Source organism: Mus pahari, chromosome 5, assembly GCF_900095145.1.
Source record: "Mus pahari chromosome 5, PAHARI_EIJ_v1.1, whole genome shotgun sequence".
Lineage (NCBI taxonomy): Eukaryota > Metazoa > Chordata > Mammalia > Rodentia > Muridae > Mus > Mus pahari.
In genome coordinates, this window is record NC_034594.1 from 53,476,157 (window position 1) to 53,503,911 (window position 27,755).

At 48.9% G+C, this 27,755-nt stretch overlaps 1 protein-coding gene across 1 annotated transcript in view; it reads right to left on the reverse strand.

Annotated features, from left to right (window-relative positions):
- Cfap65 (cilia and flagella associated protein 65) overlaps positions 1-24,506 on the reverse strand; it is a 33,896-nt gene extending 9,390 nt beyond the window's left edge. The window contains exons 1-22 of the mRNA XM_021198538.2: positions 24,435-24,506; positions 22,230-22,398; positions 21,020-21,204; positions 18,399-18,501; positions 17,418-17,584; positions 17,089-17,288; positions 16,688-16,833; positions 16,040-16,262; positions 15,450-15,715; positions 14,422-14,622; positions 13,836-14,210; positions 11,843-11,980; positions 10,355-10,600; positions 9,336-9,560; positions 8,347-8,505; positions 7,997-8,147; positions 7,506-7,634; positions 6,357-6,582; positions 5,967-6,095; positions 1,325-1,501; positions 1,032-1,098; positions 774-884 (exon numbers count right to left, since the gene is read on the reverse strand). Of these exons, the coding sequence (XP_021054197.1) occupies positions 774-884; positions 1,032-1,098; positions 1,325-1,501; positions 5,967-6,095; positions 6,357-6,582; positions 7,506-7,634; positions 7,997-8,147; positions 8,347-8,505; positions 9,336-9,560; positions 10,355-10,600; positions 11,843-11,980; positions 13,836-14,210; positions 14,422-14,622; positions 15,450-15,715; positions 16,040-16,262; positions 16,688-16,833; positions 17,089-17,288; positions 17,418-17,584; positions 18,399-18,501; positions 21,020-21,204; positions 22,230-22,358 (3,753 nt within the window). The 5' untranslated portion in view covers positions 22,359-22,398; positions 24,435-24,506. The remainder of the gene's footprint in view (positions 1-773; positions 885-1,031; positions 1,099-1,324; positions 1,502-5,966; positions 6,096-6,356; positions 6,583-7,505; positions 7,635-7,996; positions 8,148-8,346; positions 8,506-9,335; positions 9,561-10,354; positions 10,601-11,842; positions 11,981-13,835; positions 14,211-14,421; positions 14,623-15,449; positions 15,716-16,039; positions 16,263-16,687; positions 16,834-17,088; positions 17,289-17,417; positions 17,585-18,398; positions 18,502-21,019; positions 21,205-22,229; positions 22,399-24,434) is intronic.
- Positions 24,507-27,755: the final 3,249 nt, after the last annotated feature.

The following is a 27,755-nucleotide window of genomic DNA, read 5'->3' on the forward strand; positions in this document are numbered from 1 at the left end:
TCAGAGATTTCTTTAAAAAAAAAAAAAAAAGTTGATGACAAGCTCTGGCCTACACAAGCATGTACATAAATATACACACAAACATATATATATATATATATATATATATGCACAAATGTACACATATGCACACCAACATGCACACACCCTCACCCACATTAATGCACATGCACACATACATACATATACACATGTGTACATGATTATATACATACACACACATGATTATATACATACACACACAAACGTGTACACACACATACACACAAAAGAAAGAAAAGTGTGCAGCTTCTAAAGATCCCCATCCCTGTCCTCTGTGTCCCTCCTGATGAGCTTCTCTGAGAGCAATGCTTTCCAAATTGTGGCTGAGACCTCTTGGCAAACAGGTATAGATGAACCGAGAGGGCCATAGCTAGCATGTAGAACATAGGATAAAATAAAGAGATACTGTGTACTTTGTATGTAAGAGCCTAAGTACAGATTCACAGTAAGTCTAGTTGAGTGTATATCTAAACACTGGAGTGAAGCACAAATGATACCCAATATAAGTATGGCTGGTGGTCAAGAAGTTGGAAGAACCTTGCGCTAATGGGGGCAATACTTCTGCATGGGAATGGAGCATGGCAAAAGGGCTTTAGTACCAGAAGACTTTGTCCTTACATCTCCTCAGTTGTCCCATGTGGGGCAGTGTCTGCCATCCCATAAGGACTGGCACAGACACACAGGGATCAATACTTAGGCCTCTCAGTGGCAGGCTCAGGCAGACCACTGACCTGGCGTGGGGGCAATGTGTCACCGATGGGGACAGGAATGAACTGGTGGATGGTAGAAGTGAAGTGCACATACTTCTGCCCCAGCTTCACTGTCACACCGATGAACTGTAGCTGTAGATAAAGAGCCTGTGGGTGGTGTGCTGCCCTTTGAGAACGGGCATACCCAACGGAGATATGGGCCCCGGGGTCCTAGGGGCACCACTCCTAGCTTCTCTCTTGGACGTCCTAGTCCAGCAGGACTAGGGTGTGAGGTCTCACCAGGATCTCCCGTCCATGGGACACCTTGAAGAGCACAGAAAGGCGATCGGTGCCGACAAACAGGTGTCTTCAAGGGAGGAGACAAGTAAGACAGTGAGTTCCAGAACCTTCTTGGAGTGGGAAAACAAGTGTGGCTTTGAGCCGGACAACCACCTCTGAGTTGGAATGAGGCAGACATGACATGGACTTTCCCTGCAGGACATGGATCCCCGGGGGGGGGGATTGTCTAGGGCACCCCAGAGTCATACAAGGACCTCTTGAGAGGAAGGGCATGGTAGGGGGCGCAGGAGCACCTATATTTGAACTCCACCATCTGCTCCTGCCCAGGGTTCAGGCTCCCAGTCTTGGGGTTGATGGAGAAGAGGCAATTGTCCTCTGCACGCATTTGGTGGAGCTCGTTGCTGTTGAGGTCTTCCTGCTCTACCCACAGGTCCAGGTCCAGCTGCTGGTCACTTGGAAAGAGGAGAGCCCTGGAGAAGGCAAACCAGACAGAGGAGTGAAGCCAAGCAAAGGGCAGGCTAGATGGAAAGACAGGCAGACAGAGGAGTGCAGCCAAGCAAAGGGCAGGCTAGATGGAAAGACAGGCAGACAGAGGAGTGCAGCCAAGCAAAGGATAGGTTAGATGGAAAGACAGGCAGACAGAGGGGCCTTTACCACACCTCCTGTTCTTTGACCCATGTTCTGGTGAGCAATTATAGCTACAGATATTCTCCTTTCAAAAATGTTCCCAGCATGGTGGCTCATACCTGTAACAGTAGTACTCGGGTGGCCGGGCAGGAGGACAGCTGAGAGTGAAGGTCCAGACTAGCCAGGGTTAAACAATGAGACCCTGTGTGGTGGTTTGAATGAGAATGGCCCCTCATATGTTTTTTTTTTTGAAGATTTATTTACTTATTATATGTAAGTACATTTATTATATGTAGCTGTCTTCAGACACCCCAGAAGAGGGCATCAGATCTCATTACAGATGATTGTGAGCCACCATGTGGTTGCTGGGATTTGAACTCATGGCCTTCAGAAAAGCAGTCAGCGCTTTTAACCACTGAGCCACCTCTCTAGCTCCCTCAAATATGTTTGAATGCTTGATCCTGAGTTAGTGGAATGGTTTGGGAAGGATTAAGAGGCGTGGCCATGTTGGAGGAGTGTGGCCATGTGGAGGAGGTTATATCCCTGGGGGTGGGTTTTAAGGTTTCAAAAGCTCATGCCAGGCTCAGTCTCACTCCTTCCCTGCCTGCTGGCAGCAGGTCAGGAGTTAAGCTCTTCACTACTTCTTCACCATCATGTCCATCTGCTCCCCGCCATGATGATCATGGACTAACCCTCTAAAACTGTAATCAGGTACCCAATTAAGTGCTTCTTTTTATAATAGCTGTTTTGGACTTGATGTTTTACCACAGCAACAGAATAATGACTAAGACACTGTCTTTAAAGAAACAAACAAAAACTAACCAAAGACACATGAAGACCCAGAAATAATAAAGAAAACAGAAGAGTGGGACCCTCACTTTAGACACCAGGAGCCAAGGGTGTCACTTGTGTGAGTCATCTAGGGCTGGCCACTTATCTTTCTTTCATGAGCTTTCAGGAGGGGGCCATTTGCAAATCCTGGGAATGCTGTCTGGTGGGATCACCCAGGGGCCCCTGAGAAGGAGGGTGTCGAAGCTAGCTTTGACACAGTGTGGAGAACAGGTGCCCAGAGGGCTGGTGACCTTGAAGCAAGTAAGAGTGTGAAGAGCACCCTCACAAGGTCTCACACTGTAGAAAAGTAGATATTGTCCCCCAATCAGCTGGCAAAACTAAAAAGAGAGAGGAGGCGTCCCAAGTCCCCCATTCGATAGAATACCCTCTTAGAGAGATGGGCAGGCAGGGGCGGGGGGACTGGTCCCAGCAGCAAATGGGGTCAGGGACTGAAGATGGACACTGAGCCTCACTGGAGTTGGGAGTTGGGGAACAGCACCTCAAACTCACAGGGGGTCTGTCTTTGTTCCTCTCACATGGGAAATTTGAAAAATAGATGCAAAAGGTTCAGAAAGAGCAGACAGTATCACACACAGAGGGAGAAGGAAGTCCTGCTGGCTTTTGGGAAGAACTGGGCAGCGTCTGCTAAGATAAAACACATACGTGTCCTTTGGCCCAGAAAACCTACTTCCAGGAGTCTGCCTGTAGGATTAACATGCAGGTATGAAAATATGCCAACACATGCTAAACATCTCAAAAAAAAAAAAAAAGAAAAGAAAACCCTTTTTGTGTATGTATGTGATGTATGTATACATGTATGTGAGCACGGCTGCAGAGGTGACACAGCATGCATGTGGTCAGAGGGCAGCTCTGGGTGTCGGCCCTTGCCCTCCATCTTGTGTGAGACAGGGCTTGTTTACCACTGTGGATGTCAGACTAGCTGGCCCACAAGATCCTGGGAATGACTGTCCTGTCTCCACTTCCCACCTTGCCACAGCAACACTGGGATTGCAGACATGTGGTACTGTGGCTGGCCAAAAGTGGGAGCCTTTGCTACTTCAGTATCCTCTGGGGAGTTTCTGCATCTCCTTTACAGTTACTCGGTTGGTCTCCTGGTGAAATGATCCCACTGCCTGTCCCCTGACTGGCTCTAATGTGCATGCTTGCCCCATAATCTGGAGGACATATAGTACCTTCCTGAACCACCATCCCCTGGAGATCAGAGTGACAGGTTGTGGATGTTAACTGGGCCTTTGTCCCCTCTGCAGCTCAAATGTCATAGGTCCCTTAACAAGTTCAACTCTCTGGAGGAAGATTCTAGGCTCTTTGTGCCCTGCCCTTGCCTGTACCTCCAGATGTATTTGAGGCCTCCATTTTCTTACTTTCTTCAAAAACTTTTCCTCTTCCTCCTCCTCTTCCTCCTCCTCCTCTTCCTCCTCCTCTCCTCTTCCTCCTCCTCCTCTTCCTCCTCCTCCTCTTCCTCCTCCTCCTCTTCCTCCTCCTCCCTCTCCTCCTCCTTTTCCTTCTAACCATGCTAGGGATCAAACTCAGGGATTTGCATATGACAGGCAAGCACTCTAGTTCTGAAACACCACACAGTCCTCCAGAAAGTCTTTTGATCTCACCATTGCCCTGCCAAAAGTGGTCAACAACCCTTTTGAGTTGTCACACTGCCCTCCCTCCCAGGACACTACCCTGTCCTAGGAGGCTGCTCTGCCCTGGGTTCCTGTTGCATTGGGACGGCAGGGATTGGCCTGGTCCGTAGTCCTATTCTGAGGACCAACCTGCAGCTTGCTTTTGGAGAGAGTCTGGGACAAATGTAGCCAATGAAATAAGAAGCACATTAGTGAACAAATGGTATTAAACGGTATATTTGATGTCTTTGAGGCTGTCCACTTGAATGCAAGGTGCTATGAAACCATATCCTAGGGTCAAACCCAGCAGAGGTGTCGGGAGGAGAAGGGTTGGGGGAGAAGGGAGCTTCATGGCTCTCTGATCACCCCCCAGTCTCAGGTTTACCCTTCATCCTGCCCACTGCTATCTCAAGCCCAACTCCTCACTCTTCCTACACCACTCGTCCTGGCTCCATCCACTCTTTATGAGCTCAGCAGAGAAATGTCAGAGTTTGGGGTAACCTTGTCTACTTGTCAGTGTAGAGACCTTTCTTCACCCTACAATCCTGAGATGTCCTCCACCTGCCCAGGCCAGCAGGTTCCCACCACTGATGCCCCTGCTTGTGTACCCTCTCCCCCTCTCCCCTCTTCTCCCCTCTCCCCCTCCCCCTCCCCTCCCCCTCCCTCTCCCTTCCCCCCTCCCCCTCCTCCTTCTCCCACTCTCACTCTCGCTCTCTCTTGCTCTCTCTCTCTCCCCCCATTTCCCAGCACCCACCAGTCAGGGTGGGCCTTGACCCACTCTCTGCCTTCTTTTATACTCATTAGTCAACCAGAACTGAAAGTTCGCAAGCGAACATTTACTAAGAAAGCTACCCGTGTTCGCACCAGGAACTCGAACAAGCCTGGCACGGAAACGGGGCGGGCGGGCGGCTTGCTGGACATGCGTTCTGGGCCCTGATGAGAGGGCAGGACAACAGGACAATGGACAGGCTTGACAAGTTCAGGGCTTCCACTCACTCTCCAGCAGCGCAGTTTCTTTGCTCAGCACGCCCTCCAGTGGTAGGATCCTCTGCGGCAGCAGAAGTCTGCCCTCCATGTTAACCTACACTTGCCTCCATTTGATCCCAGCCCTTGGACTGCAATCTGTCCGGAAGCAGCGAGGGGCGGTACCTAGACGGCCCTGATATGCAGAAGCAACTTAAAGCCTTCTTGCTGTCTGACGGGTGTAGGCAGGCTTTCTGGAGCTGGTACACCTGGATTTGAACCTAGCTCTGTTTCTACCAGCTATGTGAGCCATGTGGCTCTGCCTGAGCTCTGTCCCTTGACCCTTAGGGCCTGTCTTTTTTAACAAGAGAGGTCTTTCTTACCGGACCACTGTAAAGATCAAGAATTGAAAGCTGCCCCCACGTCTCTCCATTCTCCCCTCTTCCCTACACGTCCCCGAACAGGGCTAGAATCTCCCTTCTTTCTCCCCACTTTCTCTCTGCTCTCGCTCCTTCTGTCTCCCTCTTTTCTGTCTTTACCCCCTTCTCCAGGTCCCCTTCCCATCCCACCAATAAACCTTTTTTTTAAAAAAATTGAAAGCTGGAAAAACATAGTGCCTGGGCCTGTAGCATTCAGACCCTGCTATAGCTGTGCCCAGGCTCCATCCTGCCCAGAGCCTCGCTGCAGCCAATCATATCTCCTGAGTGCTGTGGGCAGTCACAGTCTTCTCCCAGCCTTCTTACCCTGTCAGTGAGACCCGCCCACAGATCCCCTGTGGGTTTCCCAGGAAGACCCAGGAAATGACTCTTCCCTGGGACTCCTGGCTTTTAGGGCTCCGTCCCCAGACCCCTGTAGCATCCCCCTTTCTGCATAGCCATACCAGTCCAAGGGCACCAGCCCACAGTTCTTCAGTATGAGGAGTACCACTGAGGGCGGGGCATTGTGTGGTGCTGCTCCAAAATTGAAGTCCAGCTTCAGAGGAGTGAAGATGGGGGGTGTACGGCTCATGCTGTGTGAAGTGGAGAAATGGCTCAGTGCAGGAGCTGGAGACAACTCAGGACTCTAACCTTGGGTACCCATCCCCAGGCACAAAGTGAAAGATGCGGAACTCAGGGTGAGTGAGATAACGTCAATCCTTGTTTTTCTCTAAGAATTTATAGCCCGCTCCCCTGCCCCCTGCGACTCAGCTTCTTGGGGAAGGCCTGGTGTTGGGGTATCGGTAGGTGGTTTGTGAGCATCCAGTGTTGCCCTGGCCCCATACCCAGCTTACCTGTGCCGGGTGGGCACCTTGTAAGTGAGCTCCTTGACAGTCGGGTCACGTGCCAAGTAACTATTGAGCGTGTCCAGGGAGAAGAGGTGCCACAGGTGCTTGCGAGTGATGCCCTCGGCGCTGCCCATGGAGCAGATATCCAGGACGGAGAGTAGAGGGTACGCAGCTGCCAGGGACACGCGGCACAGCGCCCTCCTTTTGCCATCCGTGTTGTCGGGGGGAGGGTCTGTCAGGGAGAGCAGAGAGCTCAGCTCCCGTGGGGTTAGGCGCAGAGCCCTGCTCATAAACAGTGGCTCAGCTTCAGTCTTGAGCGTATTTCCCATGGCAGCCAGCTCCTGTCCAAGACTTGGTGTGCTGGGCACTGTCCTGTCTTAACATAGATCCTGGCAATTTAACTTACACCACTATTTTCAAACTCATTGCAATGTAGCATGATTCATAGACTGTAAAAACTTCTCCTTAACACACACAATTCAATAGGCCTTATATATTCACAGACACATGCGACCACCAATGCTAATTTTAGAAAATTTCCATTGTCTCCCTCCCCAAAACTCAGTAACTAGTTAATGCTCCTCCATCTACCGATCCCCCACTGCCAGCGATCATGAATCTATTCTCCACCTGTGTATTTTATCTTTTCTGAATGTTTCAGACACTCGGTTGCTCGGCTTTTTCTGACTGGCTTCTTTCACTTAGCGTCTTGCTTTCAATGTCCATCAATATGGTGGCATATGCTATTCATTTGTGTGTGTGTGTGTGTGTGTGGCCTGTAGCCTGTGACCATCTCCCTTTCATTGGTGGAGAAGCTGAGGCATGTTTTAGGTAAAACCATCAGCTAGTCCCACACGGCCAGTAAGTGTGGGGGAGTCTGGATTCAATCCCAACGCTGGCACGGGGAAAAGTGGCGACTCCATCTCGTGGAGGATTTGCCCGTGATTCTGACAGCACCAGGTATGTCCACCAGGTATGTGGACTTCACGTGGGCAGACACAGTCACACCCATCAGATCCCGAAGGCACAGGCCACCCTGCTCTCACTGGCTGCCAGCTTGTCTAGAAGTTAGTGTGCCTCTGGCTCTGTATCTCACAGTTTACCTCCTCCCTTCTCCCCATCCTGGCACCAACTCTCTACCAAGAGCCCACGGACCTCTTTGGGACAGGAGACAGTAGCTAATGGTCCAGGAATATTGGGAACGGACTTTTGGACGGGCAGTCAGATAGATGGTATCCTGGGAATGAGGCGGCATGGTCCCTTCCGAGTGGTCGACTTCTAGAGCTGGGGTGGGGGTGGGGGAGATAGTGATGCAGGGGGTCATCAGTGGTATCTGGACAGAGGTGCCCTCCTCAGGTAAACCCTCCCCTAGGTCACCACAGCACTCCCTGATGGCAGAGCAGGCCGGGGCAGAAAGAGCCATGCCTCTTGAGGTCGCCAGCATTTGCCACAGTTAAAAAGGGGAAATGCTAGGTTTTTCAGTTGTCTTGTCTGACCCATAGTATGTATGGGCCATCTATCTTAAGCACAGACAGAGACAGACAGACAGACAGACAGACAGACAGACAGACACACACACACACACACACACACACACACACACACACACCCCTCCCTGGCCCCAGACCCAGTCCAGGCCTCAGTACCACAGGGGTCACTGTGGAGGCCCTTGGGCCTGTGCTGCTCCAGGATCAGGCGGTAATAGAGGGTGCAGTTGCCGTCATTCAAGAGCACCAAAGGCTTGACTTCCTGGCTGTTCACCAGTACGTTCCCGAAGTCCAGCTCCACCGGCTTTGCCTGAGATCACAGCCAACTAGCTTCTGGGGGTGCCCTCAACCCCTAGCCTTCCTACCATCCCCCAAGGAGAAGCAGATCCGAGGTGGCATGCAAGGATCCGTAGCTTGTCCTCTACCTTGTTGCCTGCCTTCTTAGGGCTGGGCACAACTTTCCCTCCCACCTGGGTCCTGGCTCCTCCCCCAACAGAGCTTCTACTCACAGAGAGGCATCCAGTAACACCCATGCCCACCAGCCGAATCCTGTAGTGCACAGTGGCTTGGGGTTTGGTCTTTTGTGACTGTCTGGCTTCCCAGACCCACATCCCGACTCGGAACAGGTACTTGGTCTCCTCCAGAGGGCTGAAGATCCACGTCAGTGTCTGGAGTCACAGAGACGGTTCGTTCTTGCACGCGTGTGTCCAGGACACCCCCCTCCTGGCTGGGGGAGGCCCTGTTACAAACGCTTGCACCACATTTGCACCTGCCTCCTTATGCCACTTTGCACACATCATATAATCTCATCTAGAAGCCCCATCCATCCTACATCTCCGTGACAGGGACATGGTGGTATTTTCCAGATTCATTTTGATGGAAACTGGAACCTCAGAGAAGTGGACTCTCTGGACCAAGGTCAGACACTTGGTGTCCAGAGGCTGGGCCCAGGACTCAAGTGGGTTTCTACATCTCAATTTCCTAGGCTTCTATTTCCCATCCCTGGGTATGTATGGATACCATGTATTGGTAGTTACTGCTCTGAGTCTGACCTACCTCAGAATAGGAGACAGCATCTGTTATTTAGTGAGTTTGGGTCCCCCTTTTGTATTGACCTGGAACCTCTGGGTGTCTCCTTTCTCACCCCTTCCTAAGAGAGTCACCTGTTTGGCCCATACCCAGCTGACTCAAACTACCTGCCAGCAATCTTGTTGCTCGGATATCATGAATGATGAAGTTTAGACATGCCCTGGGCACTGGCGTCACTAATGGTGCCTCCAGTCTCAACCCTGCACCCCTGGTCTTGGTCTTTTTAATACTCTTCCCCCTAAGCCTCAGTTTCCTGTAAGCTGTGGGTAAGGAAGGTTTCACTAAAGCCCACTCGCAGGCTAGGGGAGGTGCTCAGGCAGGCGTACGTTACAGGCCACAGGACTGGTAAGACGGGTAAAGGTGACAGGTGCCCTCCTATCTGCCCTTGGCAATGGGCCCAGGCACTCACGAGGTTCTCATTAGGGTGAATGGTACCCTTGGAGGGCTGGACAGCCAGCATCTTTTGGTGCTGCTGCGAGACTCTCCACTCAAACTGCAGGGGCAGCCTTGAGGGGTTGTGAAAGGTGAAGTTGCTGGTGGAGGAACAGCCCACCCAGGTAGGCTTGAAGAAGATGCTTTTGTGGGCATCCAGCTTCAGCTCCAGTGGCTCCTCTCTGCTCTGCATGCTCACTTCCTGAGGCAGAGGAAGGAAGGACATTGCCATGATCTCTTGGCTTTCCCTTCATTTTTTTTTTTTAAAGGAAGTATCTGTGCAGATTTTCACACGAGAGGAGACAGCCACAGTTGTCTTCTAGACTGAACATAACAGCTTCTCTCAAAAAGCAGATTAAAAAGAACCCAGAGCTAGGTGTGGTGGTAACCAGAGTAGCTGAGGCAGGAGACTACCTTGAGTCTAGGGCCAGCCTGGGTTATATAGTGATATATTGTCTTTTGTTGTTTGTTTGGTTTTTCAAGACAGGCGTTTCCCTGTGTAGCCCTGGCTGCCCTGGAACTCACTACACAGACCGGGCTGGCCTCGAACTCACAGGGATCACCTGCCTCTGTCTTTTGAGTGTGTCACCACCACCTAGTAGATTTGTTATCTTAAAACCACAAACAAACATTGAAGCCTCAGGGACCAAGAGAGGATGCATCAGTTTTTCATGGGTCTAACCATCCATTCCTGCCCCTGGGCTGACTGCAAACACCCCTCTACTCCCTTCAGGTATGAGTCTATGACTCTGGGGGTTTTGCAGGCTTTTTCTAGCCCTGAACTCCATGGAGCAGACAACTGAGAAGCAGCTGAGTCACCAGGGGTGGAGCCCAGACCACCTCCCATTCCACCTTATTAGAGGAATGCCCCCATTCCCACCCCACCATATGTTGGCATGGGCCCTAAAAATGTGGTTTTGAAAAAAAAAAAAAAACAAGTGACAGATCGCGGCCTGAAGACCCAGTAAAGGCCCAGTTCCTCCCCCTGCCTCCTACCTTGAGGTACTGGGGATAAAAGTTGAAGTTCAGGTAGAGAATGTGCTGCTTCCATGAGGTGCCCTTGGGGTGTGTGCTGACAAGGAAGACCTGGTGGGCTCCAGGAGCGACGAGGCCAGAGGAGGGCCTCAGGGTGATGTCTGAGCTGCTATTGGGGGCCAGACTGAAGGTCAAGAGCGTGGAGCCTTTGTTGACCAAAAACAGACTTCTGTAGGAGGGTTTTCCGGGAGACACTGCTGGGAACATCTGGGAGGTGGGGAGAATAAGAGGGAAAAGGGTCCTTCCTCAGACCTCCGTCCCTAGGTGCACGTTTGGGGCCCACCCAGGTTTGGACGATGCTGTCTCCAAGGAGAGCCAAGATCTCTGTGTATGGCACAGCCAGCAAAGAATTCCTGGAGACTAAGGGGGGCCGCAGTCTACCACCAAAGAATACTTCTGTCCCCCAAAGACCTTCACACATAGGGATGTGGTGGTCCCAGGACCCAGGGAAAGAGGTCTGTCCTTGAGGTTAGAGGTGAAGTTAGTTTTTAGCAGAGCCTTCCAGTTACTCTTTAGGGAGTCAGCCATCCTGGGTCAGAAGTCTGGCGTCATTCCATCTTTCTAGATGATTGTCACTCAGATGTCAGAGGGGATCCAGCCCCAATAGTCCCAGCTCCTAAACACTTCTTGGCCATTTTGGATTTGGCCAGAACTAGGCTAAAAACTAAACAGGCTACACAACCCAAGGCCTAGAACCCCTGGTCCAAGTTCCCAACCAGCTGTACCGACGAGGTTATGTGACCTCAGTGTGGAAGCCACACAGGCTGCCACTGGTCACACAGAAGGGAGCTGCCAAGGGGCCAAGGGCACTAGTGCAGGCACTCAGAGCGTCAGGGAGAGCTTTATTTTAGGGAGGGGTGACCTTGGGATGCGTATCAAGGCAGCATAGACTTGGGATGAGAGAGTGGAAGTGTAAGCCACTGTTCTAAAGTGATACCTTCCAATCACAAAATAGTGAAAAATTGACCATAGAGGCTGCATCTGGGAAGGAAAAGCAGAACTGGATTCTGGGGACTTGGCCCCAGGCCGTGCATTCTTTAGCCCTGTGTCATCCTACCTCCCAGGACAGACAAGACCTCCAAGGACCCAGGGAAGGGGTCTGGGAGTTCTGACCCTCAGAAGGGTGACAGGGCTCATGCCTTGGGCTAGTTCATCCCCAGGGTCCAGCCTAGGGCTTGGGAGCCAGCAGGAGCCCAGTGAGCAAGACCAATGAAGGCGTTGGAGAGTATAGTTCCCAGGTGGAGAGGGTAGGGCTGGTACCCAGACTGTAGACTGCTCTTGTGATGGGACACACATGATCCAAAACCAAGCTCTTCACTGGCCTAAATCCCTAGGGTGGCCAGGAAGGACATGGGGGTGTATTACTGAGGCCATTAGAAAGAGAACAAGGAAGTGCAGGCTGGGGTCTCTCCCTCGTCTTGCTCTGGCGATGGTTGGGGCCATGCTCACCTTGGGTGAATCCAGGGAATAGTGGGGGATGTGGTGCTCTAAGGCAGGGGAATAGCTATGGCCTCGAGCCCGAACCTTCAGACACCAGGATGGGACCACTGTGCAGTCCTCCTCAATATTGCTGTAGCACTGAAGGACCTGCAGAGGATAGCCCACAAGGAAATTCAGAGTCCAGGGACTGACCCTAGAAGACAGTCACTTGCCCCTCCCTAGCCCTGTGCTGGAGGTATCCCATATTGGGCATTAGAAAGGAGGATTTGATGGAGACTGCCTAAGACAGACGCGCAAAATCCCTCCCGCTGTTACCAGAGCCTCTGTAGGGAGGGGAGTGGGGTAGGTAGGAAGCTAAAGCAGGTTTGCTCTACAGGAATGAACCCAGAACAGTGCTGGCCAATGGAAATATAACATGAGCCACAGACCCTGGCCGAAAATGCAATTTTAATTGTTTCAGTGGCCACATTCTTTAAAGAATGAAATATTGGGCTGGAGAGATAGCTCAGTGGTTAAGAGCACCAACTGCTCTTCTGAAGGTCCTGAGTTCAAATCCCAGCAACCACATGGTGGCTCACAACCATTCATAATGAGACCTGATACCCTATTCTGGTGTGTCTGAAGACAGCTACAATGTACTTAGATATAATAATAAATAAATCTTTAAAAAAAAGAATGAAATATCAATTACCTATTTCATTTGACTCAACAGTTCCAAATTCCAGTCACTTCAGCATGCAATCATTATAAAGGCTATTAATGAGATGTTTCACACTATTTCCGTATTCAGCCTTTGAAACTTGGGTGTATATTATACTCACAGTACATCTTCTCTACTTGGATCACTGTATTTCAGGTGTTCACTGGTCACATATGACTGGCTGGTGCCTGCCTTATGGATCAGCACAGGTCTAGAACCCATATCTGCTGTGCTCAGAACTGACCAGCAGAAGTTAGCATCATATTCCTACCTGTCTCCCATAGCCCTGCTAATATATGAGAATGGAACAGTCAAAGATTCTACTCTGTCTGGATCAACATAGTGACATATACCTTGGTCTAAGTAGCGAGTTCCAGGCTGGTTGAGGCTACACAGTGAGGCCCTGTCTTGAAAGAAAGAAAAGCAAGAAAGCAAGCAAAAAGGAGAGAGAGAGAGAGAGAGAGAGAGAGAGAGAGAGAGAGAGAGAGAGAGAGAGAACACCAAGGGTATAGTTAAGTTGGTAGAGTTCTTGCCTAACATGCATCAAGCCCTAAATTTGGACCCTAGCACCAAATTAATTGAGGGTGGCAGTCCATCCCTGCGATTTCAGTACTCAGGAAATGAAGGCATTAAAGACCAGGAGTTCAAGGTTGTCCTTGGCGATGCAGCAAATTCAAGACTAGCCTACACTAGACAAGAAGTTCTCTACAAAAAACAAAACAAAAACAAAAATAAAACCCCCACAACTATGCTTTGAGCAAGTTGTGAGTTTGCATCTGTAGTCTCAGAATTGGGAGGCTGAAGCAAGGAGATTGCAAGGAGTTGAGGCCAACCCTGCTGTATAGTGAAAGAAGCCCTATCTTGAAAAGCAAAACAAAACAAAACCAAAAACAAACAAAATACAGAAAACAAAAACATGAAAACCCCACAAACTACAACATAAAAGCAATGTTTTTTCGTTGGATACCTTCTTTAAGGACTAGTAGCCAGGGACCCCTACCTGACACCCCCAGAGGGCTCCTCCCTAGGCACTAAGTTTTTCCAAAGTGCTTGATCCTGGCTGAGTTCTTCCCTGGGGGAACACAAGGGGGGAGACCACACAGAAGTGAGACGCAGGAGGGCAAAGTCAGACCATGAGCCTGGGAGGCTAAAACCAGAAGAGGGCACTGTACAGCCAAGGAAAAGAATAGAAGCAGCTAGGTAATGCCCTACCACCAGGGGTCATCCTTGTGACCAGACTCTGCCCTTCAGGCTCCAGGGAGAGACAGCTTCCATGGTTGTTTCTGCCTTGTATGCACACACCTTATAAACGGCGAAGGCTTCTAGCTCCACAGCGTAGAGGCAGTTGGGGGAGGATGGCTTGAAGTGCAGGCGCAGGGCTATGGACTTGAGTGGGGGCACGTCACTAGTGACCGGGGTCACCCAGAAAGGGCAGTCAGATCTGCCAGTCCAGACCACGGTGATCTTGCCCTTGGTATAGTTCCTCAGGCACAAAGGAACAGGGTTGGGGGCCTCAGGCCCAGGGCAGGCACCAAAGTCCACATCAATAGGCTCTAGGCAGACAGCCGGAGGAAAGATGGCTAGGTCCCTGGTGCCGTCAAAAAAGTACTCCATCATGGGAGGGATATTGGGGTACTTTTGGTCTGGTAGGCCCTCCAGATCCTGCATAGGGAGAGACTGGGACAGGGTCCAAATGTCATTCTTCTTGCTGCTGACTCTCTTCGGCGCCCTCCTTTCCCGAAAAGACTTCAAGTGCTCCATGCAGGTCATCCCCAGCTACAGTAGTGTAGGGCACAGGCCTACTCAGTGACTTGCAAGGGAGGGCTGGGGATCCTGGAGAGAGCAGCCTGCCTCTGTGTGGGGCTGAGATATCTGGCACCTCACATACCTCAATGGGCAATATGAGGGCCCCATTCTCATCCCGTTCCAGCTTTTTCTCCTTTAGCATGGCAGCCAGGATGTCAGGAGGGTAGAGGGTCAGGCCCCGAGCCAGGTGTGTTCGGTACCAAGTGAGGTGCTGAGGCGTCAGGATGGCTGGCTTGATGCTGTCTGAGTGGCAGGTCCCAATCAGGTCCAGAAACAGTGGGTCCTGTGACATTTGTCCATGCAAGACAGAGCCCAGGATAGGCGGTGAGGCAAGGGGAAGTGGGGGCTCAACAGAGTATAGTTAGGGAGCAGAGGCTGAAGGATGGAGGTCAGGGCAACATCCTAAGAGCTGCCTACTAGCTGAGGAGAAAGTTGTGGTATCCCAGGGCAAGTCAAGGGGAGAGCAGCCTCGATTTGGAGCTAGGATGCTCAGTTATTGCTTGCCCTTCTCACACTACCCATAATTCCTGGGCATTCTCCTGCTGACCCAGCATTTAGCCCCACTCTGCCAGGGTAGAATGGCAGAAAACCACGTCTGTTCTGTCTCTTTGCTCCAAGGCCTCCCAGAGCCCACGCTGCACTTATGAGAACCGGGCAAAAGAGCCTTTTCCCCAGCTAAAGGGGTTAAGCCCAGAGCCCAGTTGATGGGGGAATCCTAGGCGACATTCCAGCCTCCGTTTTGTTACCATGTCCAGGTACTGCACATCACATGCCCACGGGGGCTGGGTTTGGGTCTAGCTTCAGAGGTCTCTACTCCTGCGCATGCCCGAGTGAGGTGATGTCACTGACTGGCAGCAGGGACATCAGAAGCAGCAGAGCCAATGGCTCGAGCTCAGTTAGGAGAACTTGGCACACCCACCAGTGAGCTTTTCATGCACCCTGGCCATGTTCTGCCCCTAAAGCCATGGCAGAGGCTCTACAGGGGCAGATGACCCAGTCAGATCCCTTAGAGGTTCTGCAAAGAGGAGGGCGCCCACCAAGCCTTGCCTTCATCTCCGAGTCTCAGGGCCTCCTCCCCACATCTTGGTCCCTTCTCCATCACTCACTCACCTGGTGATGGATGAGACAGGCCACCCTCCGGAAACTGATGAGTGGGTGAGTGGGCTGGTAGGCACAGTGCAGGGTCACACGGGTCTTGCCTGCCAGGGTTCCAAAGGCAGGCCTGATGCTGAAGACACTCTCCTGGCAGTCGATGTCAAACTGGAAGTGAGCCTGGCAATCCGACTGGTTCTCAATCCACAGAGTCTGTTCCCAGCGCTCCCCGAGCTTGACCCAGTGGAAGTTGACACAGGAGTGCTGCAGCACTACATCGGGACCTAGGCAGAGGAGAGGGGTCCCTGCGAGAGAGCCTTGCCCTTTGGGTGGGCAGGGGGTTGCCAGCCTCAAAAGATATCTCTTAGGAAGTTCCACCGCTTGGATGGAGTGCTCCCTGGAGCCAGATGGTTAGGCTGGACCCCTGCAAAACTCTTGGTTCCATCATTACTGTATAGGATCACCAGGTAGCCACAGTGCTTCCCCACAATGGCCACCAGGGGACAGCAGACACCCAGGCCCAGGGACCAGGAGCAGACAAAGCGCTCAAGTGAATGACTCCCTAGTGGGACTCTCTGGGGAGCGCAGCATCCTGGGATGGTCATTACCTCTAGAGAGACCCACAACCTGGAGCAGAGTTTTGGTGGCACAGCCAGAAGGTATGATGGAGAAGTAGTCAATGGCTCTGCTGTCCAAGGTCTTGGGGTGAAAGTAAAGTGACAGGCATTTCTTCTCCCCTGGGGGCACAATGCCTTGGTTCATGGAACATGAGAAGCTTTGGTCTTTCGTCAGCATGTGTTCGGTCATTTCAATCTTGAAGGGGGCGTTAACCTGTAGAGCCAGGGGTTTGGGGAAGGAAAGGTTCTAGTCCCAGAATTGGGTGGTCTGTGCATCATACTGAGGAAGCCACGTGAGGGATCAGGGACAGATGGTATCCAGGCTGGCCACGCGTGTGTCCCATCTCAAGGCTGCCCAGAGCGGGGGCATCTTTTACTCCTCCCAAAGGTAGTATGAGAGCTAGCCTTAGGCCTGGGGGTCAGAACACTCAGTGGGCTACAGGACATGTGAACCCAGCCTCCGCTGAGAGGAGACAGCTATTGACACATGTGCGTTCTGTGTTTGAGTCAAGACACAGGAACGTGCAAGGCATTGGGTCTGAGGATGGGGAGGAAGGGGGATCTGTAAGTATACCCGGGCTTGGGGTCCCTGAGCCTTGCCCATTCCCGTTTGCTTATCCTTTCCCAGTGCATGCACACCACAGATGGGTTATACAGCCTGATTTGCCGCTCTGCGACGGAGTCCACGGAGACATAACCGAAGTGTACCACCTTCTGGAAGCCTTCCTGGTCCTGGTCCTCTGGCCCCTTGTGCTTTATGCTCACCAGCAGCTGTGCACATTTAGCTGGGGCAGGGAAGGGGGGATGTCTTGGGGAGAACCTATCAGGGCCTCTAGATCCCCAGCTAAACAGTCCCTACAAGACTGTGCATCGTGTGTCCCCACCCCTGCTTCCACCACCAGAAGAGATAGTCTGATTTAATAGAAGATAAAGCCTAGGGCTGGTGGAAGAGCGAGAGGCAGGTGGGGGACCTGGGGGGGCACTGAGATCTAAAGCGTAGGGAGGGCTGAGGGGGGTCTCTGGTGGGAGGGCAGGTTTACCTGCAGCCTGTATGTGAATGCTGTTCTTCTGTTTGTTTCCCTTTCCATACCAGCATGATGCCTCGACTTCATGGATGACAGCTATGAGGGGCTCAAAGGTCACTTTGATCTTACAACCCAGGCCTGGCTCCAGTAACCCCGTAGTGGGTAGTATCTGAAATGGGGCTGGGACTTCCCAGGTGAAGAAGGTGGGCAGGTCCCTAAGAGTGAGGGGGTAGGTCAGGTCTTGGGGTTCTGCTGGCAGGAGCCTGTCTCCCCTGCTCACTACAGTTCTCCTCCCCCTCCCTGCCCCCCTGGGGACTGCTATCTCTACTTCAGGACCTTCTCACCCCACATTGTTCAGACAGAACCAAGTCTCCACTGTGTCCCCAAGAGCACACATGGGCAGTTGCAGAGATGATGGGCAGACTAGCTTATAGCAAGGCAAGGTGGCCTTCAGGGTCACACAGAACACCCCCTCTTCTTTTTCAAACCACAACTGGTCTGTGTATTCCTTCTGCAGGACAGGAGGTAGAGGAAGAGGCAGTTACCAGTGAGTGGTGTTCAGGTAATAGTCAGGACATTGCACGTCTGCTAAGCCACCCCTCCAGTGGATCCCTAGCAGGAGGGCTGGGCTGTAACCCACCATATCAGAATTTCATGAATGCTTATATTGTCTTGGCCCCTGGGGGGGGGGAGCCACTTTCGTGGGAAACAAGGAATTCTGAGGAGCCAGATGCAGCAGCATACCCCTGTGATCGCAGCTGCTCAAGAACCTGAGGCAGGAGGATTCCCTTGAGCCTACAAGTTCCAGGATAACCTGGGCAACATAGTGAGACTATAACTCAATATAATGAGCCTCAAAGACAGAAAGTTAAAAAAAAACCAACAACAACAACAACAATAAAACATTCTGAGGAACCTTGCAGAGAGTAAGTGCCTAATGAATCAGGAGCTTTCTGGTGGTAATTGCAGCCCTTTCTGACCCCATGCCCAGTAGGAAACACCCTTTTATTGGACAAGATCAAGGTCTGAGCCCCTTTTGGGGGGGTCTTCCTAAGCTGTAGATTTTTTTTATTTTTTTATTTATTTTTTGTTCGGTTGATTATTTTTCTGAGACAGGATCTCACTTTGTAGCCTTGACTACAAACCAGGATGCAGATATGCCGACCAGGATGGCCTTAAACTCAGAGAGATCTGCTTGCTCCTGCTTCCCAAACACGGGATGTACAGGTGTGTGCGGAAATCTCCGCTGTTCAGATTCCTCCTATTCTGAGGTCTCTGATCTTTTACCCTTCCCCACATTGCATTGCTTGTTGGGCTGATCTTACCGCTTCTAGAGGTCGGAAGACAATGGGGAGTGTGAGCGTTATGCCTGGGCTCAGGAAGATGGGCTGTGGAATGATAGTGAAGAAGAACTTGGTCTTGGGAGACCTGCAGAGAAGAGCCAGGTGGTAAGCACATCTGAGCTGGGCTCAGAACCACCAGAGGAAGCTGGAAGATGGAAGTCACTCTTTAAGGGACCAGATTGTAAGGGGACCTATGTCTTCCTCCTCCTTGTAATTTTATTTTTTGAGACAAGGTCTCCTGAACTTGGAGTTCAGGCTGGCCTTGAACTCCATATATAGCCAAATGTGACCTCTGCCTTCTAATCTGCATCTACCTCCCTAGTGCTGGGATCACAGGCATGGTCCACCACGTCTAGTTTGCACAGTGTTGGAGATCAAGTACAGGCTTTGTACATGCTAGGCAGTCTACCAAATGGACTATCCTCAAGTCCTTTCCCATCGTACACACATGTATATATACACATGTACACATATTCATACACACAGTTCCTTTGTTTGCTTAGAGACAGGGTCTCATATAGCACAGGCTGGCCTCAAACTTGCTGCATGAAGCCTTGAACTCCTCCTGATCCCCCAAGCATGTGCCACCATCCACCATGCCTGGCTCCCTACTCCTCCACTCGTACTACAGTTATTCACAGCAAGACTCCTGTCTCTACTGAAGATGATGATCATGGAGAGAGCTAGGATAAATGATGTGGACAATGACTGCATCAATGACCTGGTGAGTGTGGGTGGAACAAACACGTTTTCAGAAAATGCAACGTACAAAACCAACCGGAAAATTAGTCAATCAACTTTATGGACACAGCACCCAAAACCATTGAAGAAATGGAAAAGGGTAGGCAAGAATGTTCCATAAAGAAAACACTGGAACAGGTGAGTCGTAGCAAACACTGCCTAGCACTGGAGGAAAGACAGTCTTTCCTCTTCAAGCTAACACAGAAACACTCCCTAACACTGTCTTTCTAACAACTATATATTATTACTAAAACCTATCAGAGGCAGAACAAAAACTAGACTAAACTTAGTCAGAAAGAAGGAGGAGGAGGAAAAGGAGGAGCAAGAGGAGGAGGAGCAGGAGGAGGAGAGGGGGGAGAAGGAAGAGGAGGAGGGGAAGAAGTAGGAGGGAGGAGGAGTGGGAGTCAGGAAAAGTACATAACAATGTTGGAATTATCCTGATATTCATGATTAGCTTAATGCAGAAAGTCAGTTGATATAATTTACCATATGAACAAAATAGGGAAAAGACAAAACAAATGATACCTCAATTCAAAAATGTTAGGGACTGGAGAGGTGACTCACTAGTTGAGGTCACTTGCTGCTCCTTCAGAGGATCCAAGTTTGGTTCCCAGCACCCACATGGTAGCTCACAACTGCCTGTAACTTCAGCTCTAGGAGATCCAACATCCCCCCCCCACATACACACACACCTTTCTGGACTCAAGGTCACCCACATACATATGCATGAATGTATATACACACAGGCATACACACACATGCAGATAAATAAAAATAAGTCTTAAAAAAACTTGAAAATATTGGAAAACCTAGCCAATCATGATGGTTCATATTTGTAATCCCATCACCTGGGAGTCTGAGGTAAGAGGACGGCCACAAGTTCTTGGCCAGGCAGGCCTATATTATAAGATCCTATCTCAAAACAAACAAAAAAGTCAACAACCTTCAAAAAAAACTATCAACCAACAAATGATGAAAAACAACTTTAAAGCATATCACATATAACTGGGCACAGTGACACATACCTATCATGCCAGCACTTGAAAACCAGATGTAGGGGGACTCAGTACTGTAATGTGTGATTTCCCAAGTTCATTCATTTGTATGTTCAGCCAAATCCTACTGTCATGCGCCAAAAATTGGTTATATGTGTACTGAGCTGATTTTAAGTTTTTATGAAAGTTCAAAGGGATAAGAACAACAGGTAATCTTGAGACGATGGAGGATTTACATGACCAAGCTTACTTCAGACTTGACTAACCCCAGGATCCTACTGGTAGACCTGGAGCACAGATCATATTCCAGCTAGAGATCTACACAGTTAAGCAGTCAGTATCATAGGGGAGACCACCAACTCGAGCACACCAGTGCCAATAATGGTGCTGAGAAAACGGCACACTCAGTTGAGGAAATATATCATCAGGCCATTCACAAAAAGCAATTACATACACATAAAAGAACATTTTGAAAGGCTCTTTAGAAAAACAGGAATACTAGAGGTGTATACTGAGAGACAAATTGTGTTTAAAAAGAAAAGGTTACAAAAAGCAAATCATATTCTTTCCTTTAAAGTCCATAAGGTAAATTGGACTTGGTTGCTTAAAAGATGCCAACACATGTGGCAAATTCATTTGGGAAAAGCAAGAAAGTCATTAGAACAGGAGGCAGAATGGTTGTCCTCTGCAAGTAGGAAGGTCCCACGATGTGGGCTCCAGTTAGTAACTATTTCTAGGATTCTTCACACTGCACATGTTTTGAATGTTCTTCTGACTTGATGACCTTTTAAAGGTTGTTTTGTTTTTCTTTTTAAGAGGAACCCACCTTGGGGGCTTGAGGGATCAGGTGGTAGGTCATTCTGGTACCTGTACTTCATCTTCTGGGTTTTCAGGGAGAGGTTTTTCAGAATCAGGGTTCTTGTGGTCTCCTTTCCCAGCTCCCAGCCTTTCCAGTGCAGCTCCTCGGCGACCTCGATGCCCCAGATTACCCTCTTTTTCACATCATTTTGCCTCCTTATGAGGCATATTTTCCTGTCCAGGGGATCTACAAGCTGTTCAGGTGGCATAAAAGGAGAAGAAGTCGAGACTTGGGAAACAGGCAAAGATCTCCCAGCTCCATCCTGCTTTTAGCACTTAAGGGGTGATGAAGTCCCTCACCCTTGGGCATGGCATTTCAGGATATATGATCACAATGTGAACCCCAAGATTGTGTTGTTTACTGGGCAAACCTGCTTCTAGCTGTGGTGTGGTTCAGCCTTAGCACACAACTTTAATTCCCCTGGTTGGAATACAGACACACCCTTAGTACATATCTTTAATCCCAAACAATGAAGGTAAAGTTTGTCTAAAAGTGGTGTCTAATTCAGTAGCAGACAAAGTGACAATTCAGAGAAAAGATTTGACAGACTAGGATACGCCCAACTCTCATGAGAAGAGAGGGGAAAGAGAAGCCACTTGAGGGATAAAGCAGAAGGTGGGGACAGTTTTATGGGGCAGTTATAGAGAGTCAGGTTGCAGAGAGAAAACAAGCTAGATCCAGGTGAAGACAGGAGGAGCCAGAGAATGAGAAGGATCCAGAAGTTTAGAACAGATTGCCAGAGTTAGTTTGAGGTCAAGCAGAGCAAGTCAGGAGAAGCGGAAAGAATCCAGTTTGAATCAGTCAGTGTGGAGAGAAGTTAGAGTCAGAATAGCTGAATTGAGCCAGCTAGCCAGAGATCAGAAAGAACAAGAAAGGGTGAGCTTATTCAGCAGTGTCTCAGAGGCTGAGAACATTCTAGGCTTAGGTAAGATTGTACCAAGGCTACAAGCTTCCAAGACTAGGCCCAGGTTAGCAGATTGAGGCAGTAAACCTCTGAGATGACAATTACCTTAGGGGAATAAAAGTTACCTTCACAGCACTATAAACTAGTTCCCAGCACCCCCTACACTCAGGTCTGCCCAGAGATCCATCTAGGGAGGGTGAGTGCCAGAGTGTATATGGGAAAGTCAGTTCCCCAGGCGTTCACCCTATTGTACTGTGACCATGCCCCTACTTGGTCTTGTCACACTTGATCCACCACCCCAGCCATACCCTCACCTGGGTGGTCACACTGCTACTTCCCAGTGTGCTGGCACTCAGGCACGAATCTTCATTCACAGTGTTCATTGTACAGTTGCAGTTCTCCCTGGTCCTCGTGATGTGGCATTGGTTTTTCTGGATGAGCATCTAGCAAAGCCAAAATTTCCTACCAGATCAGCAGATGAGTCTGGAGTTGAGAGAGGAGCAGAGGAGGAAGAGAGAGAGTTGGAGGAGAAGACTCACCGTAGTTGAGATGGAGGAGAGGTTTGCTTTTTATTTTGACAAGTGCTATTGCTACAGGGTGGCACCTTGAGGCACGAGGCTGAACATCAGTGGCCTAGAATACCACTCCAGAAACCACATGGAGGAGGGGTTTTGGAATAAGGCTGATGTAGCCCTTTTCTTCCATGGCTACACATGTTTTAGTCTGCTTTCTATTGCTGTCGCAGACACTATGACCAAAAGCAACTTGGAAGAGCAAAGGGTTAATCTCTTACAGCTCTCAGGAAAGTCAAGGCAGGAATAGAAGGCAGGGACCTGGAGGCAGGAACTGTAGAGGAACACTGCTTACTGGCTTGTTCTCCTCAGTCTGTTCAACTTGCTATTTGGTTGGTTCGTTTGTCTTTGTTTGTTTTTTAGACATAGCCTCACTATGTAGCTTTGGCTAGTTAGGAACTTGCTATGTGGACAAGGCTGGACTTGAACTCTCAGAGATCCGATTGCCTCTGCCTCCCAAGTGCTGGGATTAAGGAGTGTGCCACCCCACCCAGCAGTGCATCTATTTTTTTTAAATTTAAAAGTGTGTGTGTGTGTGTGTTTGCCACATGCAGGTGGCACTGGTGGAAGCCAGAGGGGGTATTTGATCCCCTGGCTCTAGAGTTAGAGGCAGTTGTGAGTCACCCAATATGTGTATGTTGAGAATGAATATCTTAAGCACTGAATCTTCTCTCCAGTCCAGCACATCTTATATTCACAGTTTATCTCAATTCAGACCACCCAAATTTCAAGTGCTCAATAGTTAAGGTTGCCTAGTAGCTACTACACTGGACAACAAAGCTGTAATACTTATTTTGAACTTATTTATATATTTCACACTGTTTAGTATTCTTTTCACTTCTTTAAGTAAGATTATCCATATCCTAAATAGTATCAATTTGACTAATGATCCAGACAGTATTGTGAGGTTTTCAACAGATATTTTAATCCCTAAAGTTGTTTATCATTGCATGTGATTTGCCTTCTTTTGTTTTTTTGAGACAAAATTTCTCTGTGTATCCCTGGCTGTCCTGGAACTAGATCTACAGACCAGGTTGACCTCAAACTCTGAGATCCACCTGCCTCTGTCTCCCTAGCGCTGGGATTAAAGACATGAATCATCATGCTTGGCTGTGACTTGCTTTTTATTTAACCTAAAAAAATCTCCTTCTTCAAGTTGGTGGTTAATTAAGTTCCCCATGTTATAATGTAACAACCTCATGATTATCTTTAGGAGTTTACACATTTCCCAAAGACAATTTCATTCTCTCTCCACCAACCAGAGAAACCCTCTGTTAACTCATCTGTTCCTAGAGGGTTCTCTAACACTGGAGGAAACCATCTCAGGTTACTTAAGTCCAGCTGGGACTTAAGGCAGTAAGCATGGAGCCTTTCCGGGAACAGATGAGGTCATTTCCAACATTTTGCTGTGAAAAAATGTGCAGTTTTGTATGTGTGTGTGTGTTTGGGGGGGTTGTTTAAAACCAATTTTCTAGTTTCGGGTGAGGGGAATTTTACCAGCTCCTTTTATTTGCCTAGTTTCTGATCTTAAAATTTTACAAATGGGCCGGGCAGTGGTGGTGCACGCCTGTAATCCCAGCACTTGGGAGGCAGAGGCAGGGGGATTTCTGAGTTCGAGGCCAGAGTAAGTTCCAGGACACCAGGACAGCCAAGACTGTACAGAAAAACCCTGTCTCGAAAAAAAAAAAAAAAAAAAAAAAAAAAAAAAAAAAAAAAAAAAAACCTTTTTTTTTTTTTTTTTTTTTTTTTTTTACAAACAACAGGTGAAAAAACCGGGAGTGTCAAGTAGAGCTGAGAAAGAAAGCCTTAAAACGAAGGGAACAAAATGTACTTAGGGGGCTTCTCAGGGTCTCCTGGCTCCCGCATCTAATTAATCTCGCCCACAACGAAAGGACTTTCTAAAGACCCGCCACGATTTCCTATAAAAGGGGGTTTTAGTACAGATACCTTGACACTTGTTCCTCTTGCTGGGCTCCAACGTTCAGAATTCAAGCAAACGCTGCACTAACGTCTCCATAGATACAGGGCGCTCGGGACACAGCGTCTCTTGGTATCCCATGGAAACGACGGCAACCCAAAAGAGCCAAGGTTCAGAGAAAGCGAATGAGTCCGTTTCTTTCTTTTGTTTTGTTTTTCCTCTTCATTTCACTTCTTCTCCTGTATTCGCTCTCTTTTTTCTTCTTTCCTTTCCTTTTTATTCTTTTTTCTTTAACTTTCTTTATATTTTTTTTCTTTTTGTGCTAAGAATTAAAGCTTTGATCATCAATAAGCTACACACCCAGTCAGTGCCTGCTCAAATTTAATCTCCCTATGTTAAGTCTTGAGTCCAAGACTCTCCCTGCTGTAGTATCAACTGTGGTCTTCTTCCACTCCAGACAAGGTAAACATGGTTCCCCCAATTTTCATGATGTCCTGGCAATTACTTTATTTGACAACCTTATTCATAGATTACTGTTGGGTTCAGAATTCATAGATTGCCTGAATGGGAGTCATTCCTAATCTCTTGAAGTATTCATTGATCTAGACTCAGAGCCTCATTCCCTATGATCACGATGGTTCATTGAAAGCAGCCTCTGGCTATTTCTTACTGCACAGGATTTATAAATGTGCTCCTTCTGCTGCCGAAAGAGAACGCCTTTGGCATTCTCTTCCAGGTGTCTTTTGGTCCGAGACCAAGGAAAATTAACTTGTTTGAAGAGAGACAAAAGTTAATGTATGAAGAAATTCTTTTTTGTCTGTGCACTGGTGTGCACACTGTGAGAAAGGTATCATTGGGTGAAGGCAACGTAGAAAAAGCCAAGAATCTCAAAGTTCATTCTTTGGCAATTAAAGAGTTTTACTGCCTGAACAGTGAACCCATTCCTCCTCAGAATGAAATGGGTGTGGTATGGTTATAGAGGGAGAGCTTAGAGAACTGGGAGCAAACCCAGAAAATAAACGAGCAGTTTGGAGGATTGGGGTTCACTTGTGGGCGATAGACTGAGGTGACAAAGTGACCTGAGTTGGCTTGAGGGATCACATGAGGGGGGGGAGGGGAGGGCTGCTGCAAGGGAGGTCCAGGAGGTCAGTTAAGTCATGCCAGCCTGATTAAGCCTGGAATTCTTTGGGGACTAAGGAACATCTCGCTGGTTTCTCAGAACCTGAAGGCTGTATGTACTTTGAACGTGATGACGTTTATGCGATTTGGAGCTCCTGTCATGATTCCCTGCCCCCCCCTTTTTTCTTCAAGTTCTTTTTTTTAAATCAGCCTGACTCAGCTGGACCTTATGGACAAAAAAATAGGGGTATAAATGACAATAAGTGAATGAATGATAATGAATGTAATGGAATAATGAATAATGAAATGATGAATAGAAATGAATAAACAAAAATTTCCTTTTCATACTTATGCCCCCCCAAAAAAAGATTGAGAACACTGACCCTTGATGCAGGATTTGGTGGGGACCTCAGGGAACCCAATAAGAAAAAGCTGATGATAAAGAAGTTAGACTTTTTGAGCCATGTGTTCATCGGTCTCCTCTCCTGAGGAACCTCTTCCCAGCATCTTTTGATTATATATTGGTGAGTTCTGGGTTAGGACAGCGAAAGGATGCTTTCTTTTGTTATCAGGTGCTGTGGTCTGCACTTTTATGGAATTATAACTGGAAGCTCTGAGTAGTAACTTCAGCTAATGTGGGGACTCCCAAGGAGAGGCACCCACATACTGGACTTTGCTCAGGAAGTTGAATAACTGGGAAGGCTTGGTTGGGTGCTGGGTGTGAGAAGAGGGAAGCAGACAATGGGCTTGCCTTGGAAGTCCCCTTCTCAGTAGCTGAGAGAGCTTTGAAGATGCTAGGCATTGGATCTGAGTGGTCACGTCCTCTTTAGGCCCACAGACACAAACGCTATTTGTTTCAAGACTGTGAATGATTCAGAAAAAATTTAAGGACCAAAGTATTGGAAAAAGTAAGGATGGGAGACCTGAGCTCTCTGTCTGAGGCCTGGGGCTGGGGGACAAAGCACAGTTAGCAATTTGGGCTCTACTGCATACACAATATCCATGCTTCCTTCCCAAGTATCTTCTCACCAGCTTCCCCTGGGGTAGAGAAGATTCCAGACTGGAAAATCAGACAGACCTGGGATTAACCCTTTATTCATTTCTGGCGGTAAGGCTTTGGAAAAGTCACGATCTCTCTGACCCTTGATTCCCTTATCTATTTGTTGTGGATAACTTTTTTCTCTTTTGTTTGTCTGTTGATACAGGTCCTCATTTTGTAGACCAGACTGGCCTCATACTTGAAATCCCCCTGCCCCAACCTCTAGGGCTATAGGCCTTCAACGTGAAGGCTTTATTGATTAATTTCTAAAATGCAGTGCTTCATTGATTAAGCACATGAAAAAGGGGTGCACGAACACATTCTCCCTCTCATCTCTATGCATAAGCCATGCAGCTTTCTGTGCTCCTTCTACCAACCCCAGCCTCTCTGCAGTGCACTTGGAGGGGAACATCTTTCCCTTTCCACACTTCCCTCCTCTGTTTCTTCAAGGACGGAGGCTGCTTTTGCTGTGCTGAGGTATGAAAAGCCAAAGACAGTGTACCTAAGTGCCAGGGTTGCTCTACTGACCAGCCAGCACATCTGCTTATCACTTGCAGATGAAACATCTGCCCCTCCAAAACTGAAGGGCATTCCTTACAGTTCTCATTGCTGTGACAAAACACCTATTAGAAGCAATCTGAACGAAGAAGGATTTGTCTGGGCTCAAGACTTGAGAGGATCTAGCCCAGCATGGCAGACAAGGCGATGGGAGCTCGTGTCTGGGATGCCTCCCATCTTGGCAGATCAGAAAGTGAAAACCAGGGCAGCTGACGTTCTTCAGTCTTCTGGGTTCCTTCTTTCTCTCCTCTTATTCAACCCGAGGCCTCCAGACCATGGAATGATGCCATCCACATTCACAGTAAATCTTCCCTACTCTGCTAATCTCTGTGTCAACACCCAGAGGGATGTCTCTTGAAGGAATCAGTCAAGCTGACTATGGAGATTAACCATTACAGCTGTTGTACGCCAGAAGAATTCAAAGGGAAGACTTACTCCTTGTTCAGAACCAACTTGTGGGTTTCTACCTTTCCTATGCAAGCCTCCCTCCCACACAATTTTCTCCCTCCACCTACTCCCTAAACTACCACAGAGTAGAAATCCCATGTAGGCCAAGAGTAAGGGGATGGAAAAAATTTACATGATATTTCATCTTCCTAGAAAATTCAAGTTCAGGTTCTGGTTCCATCTTTCT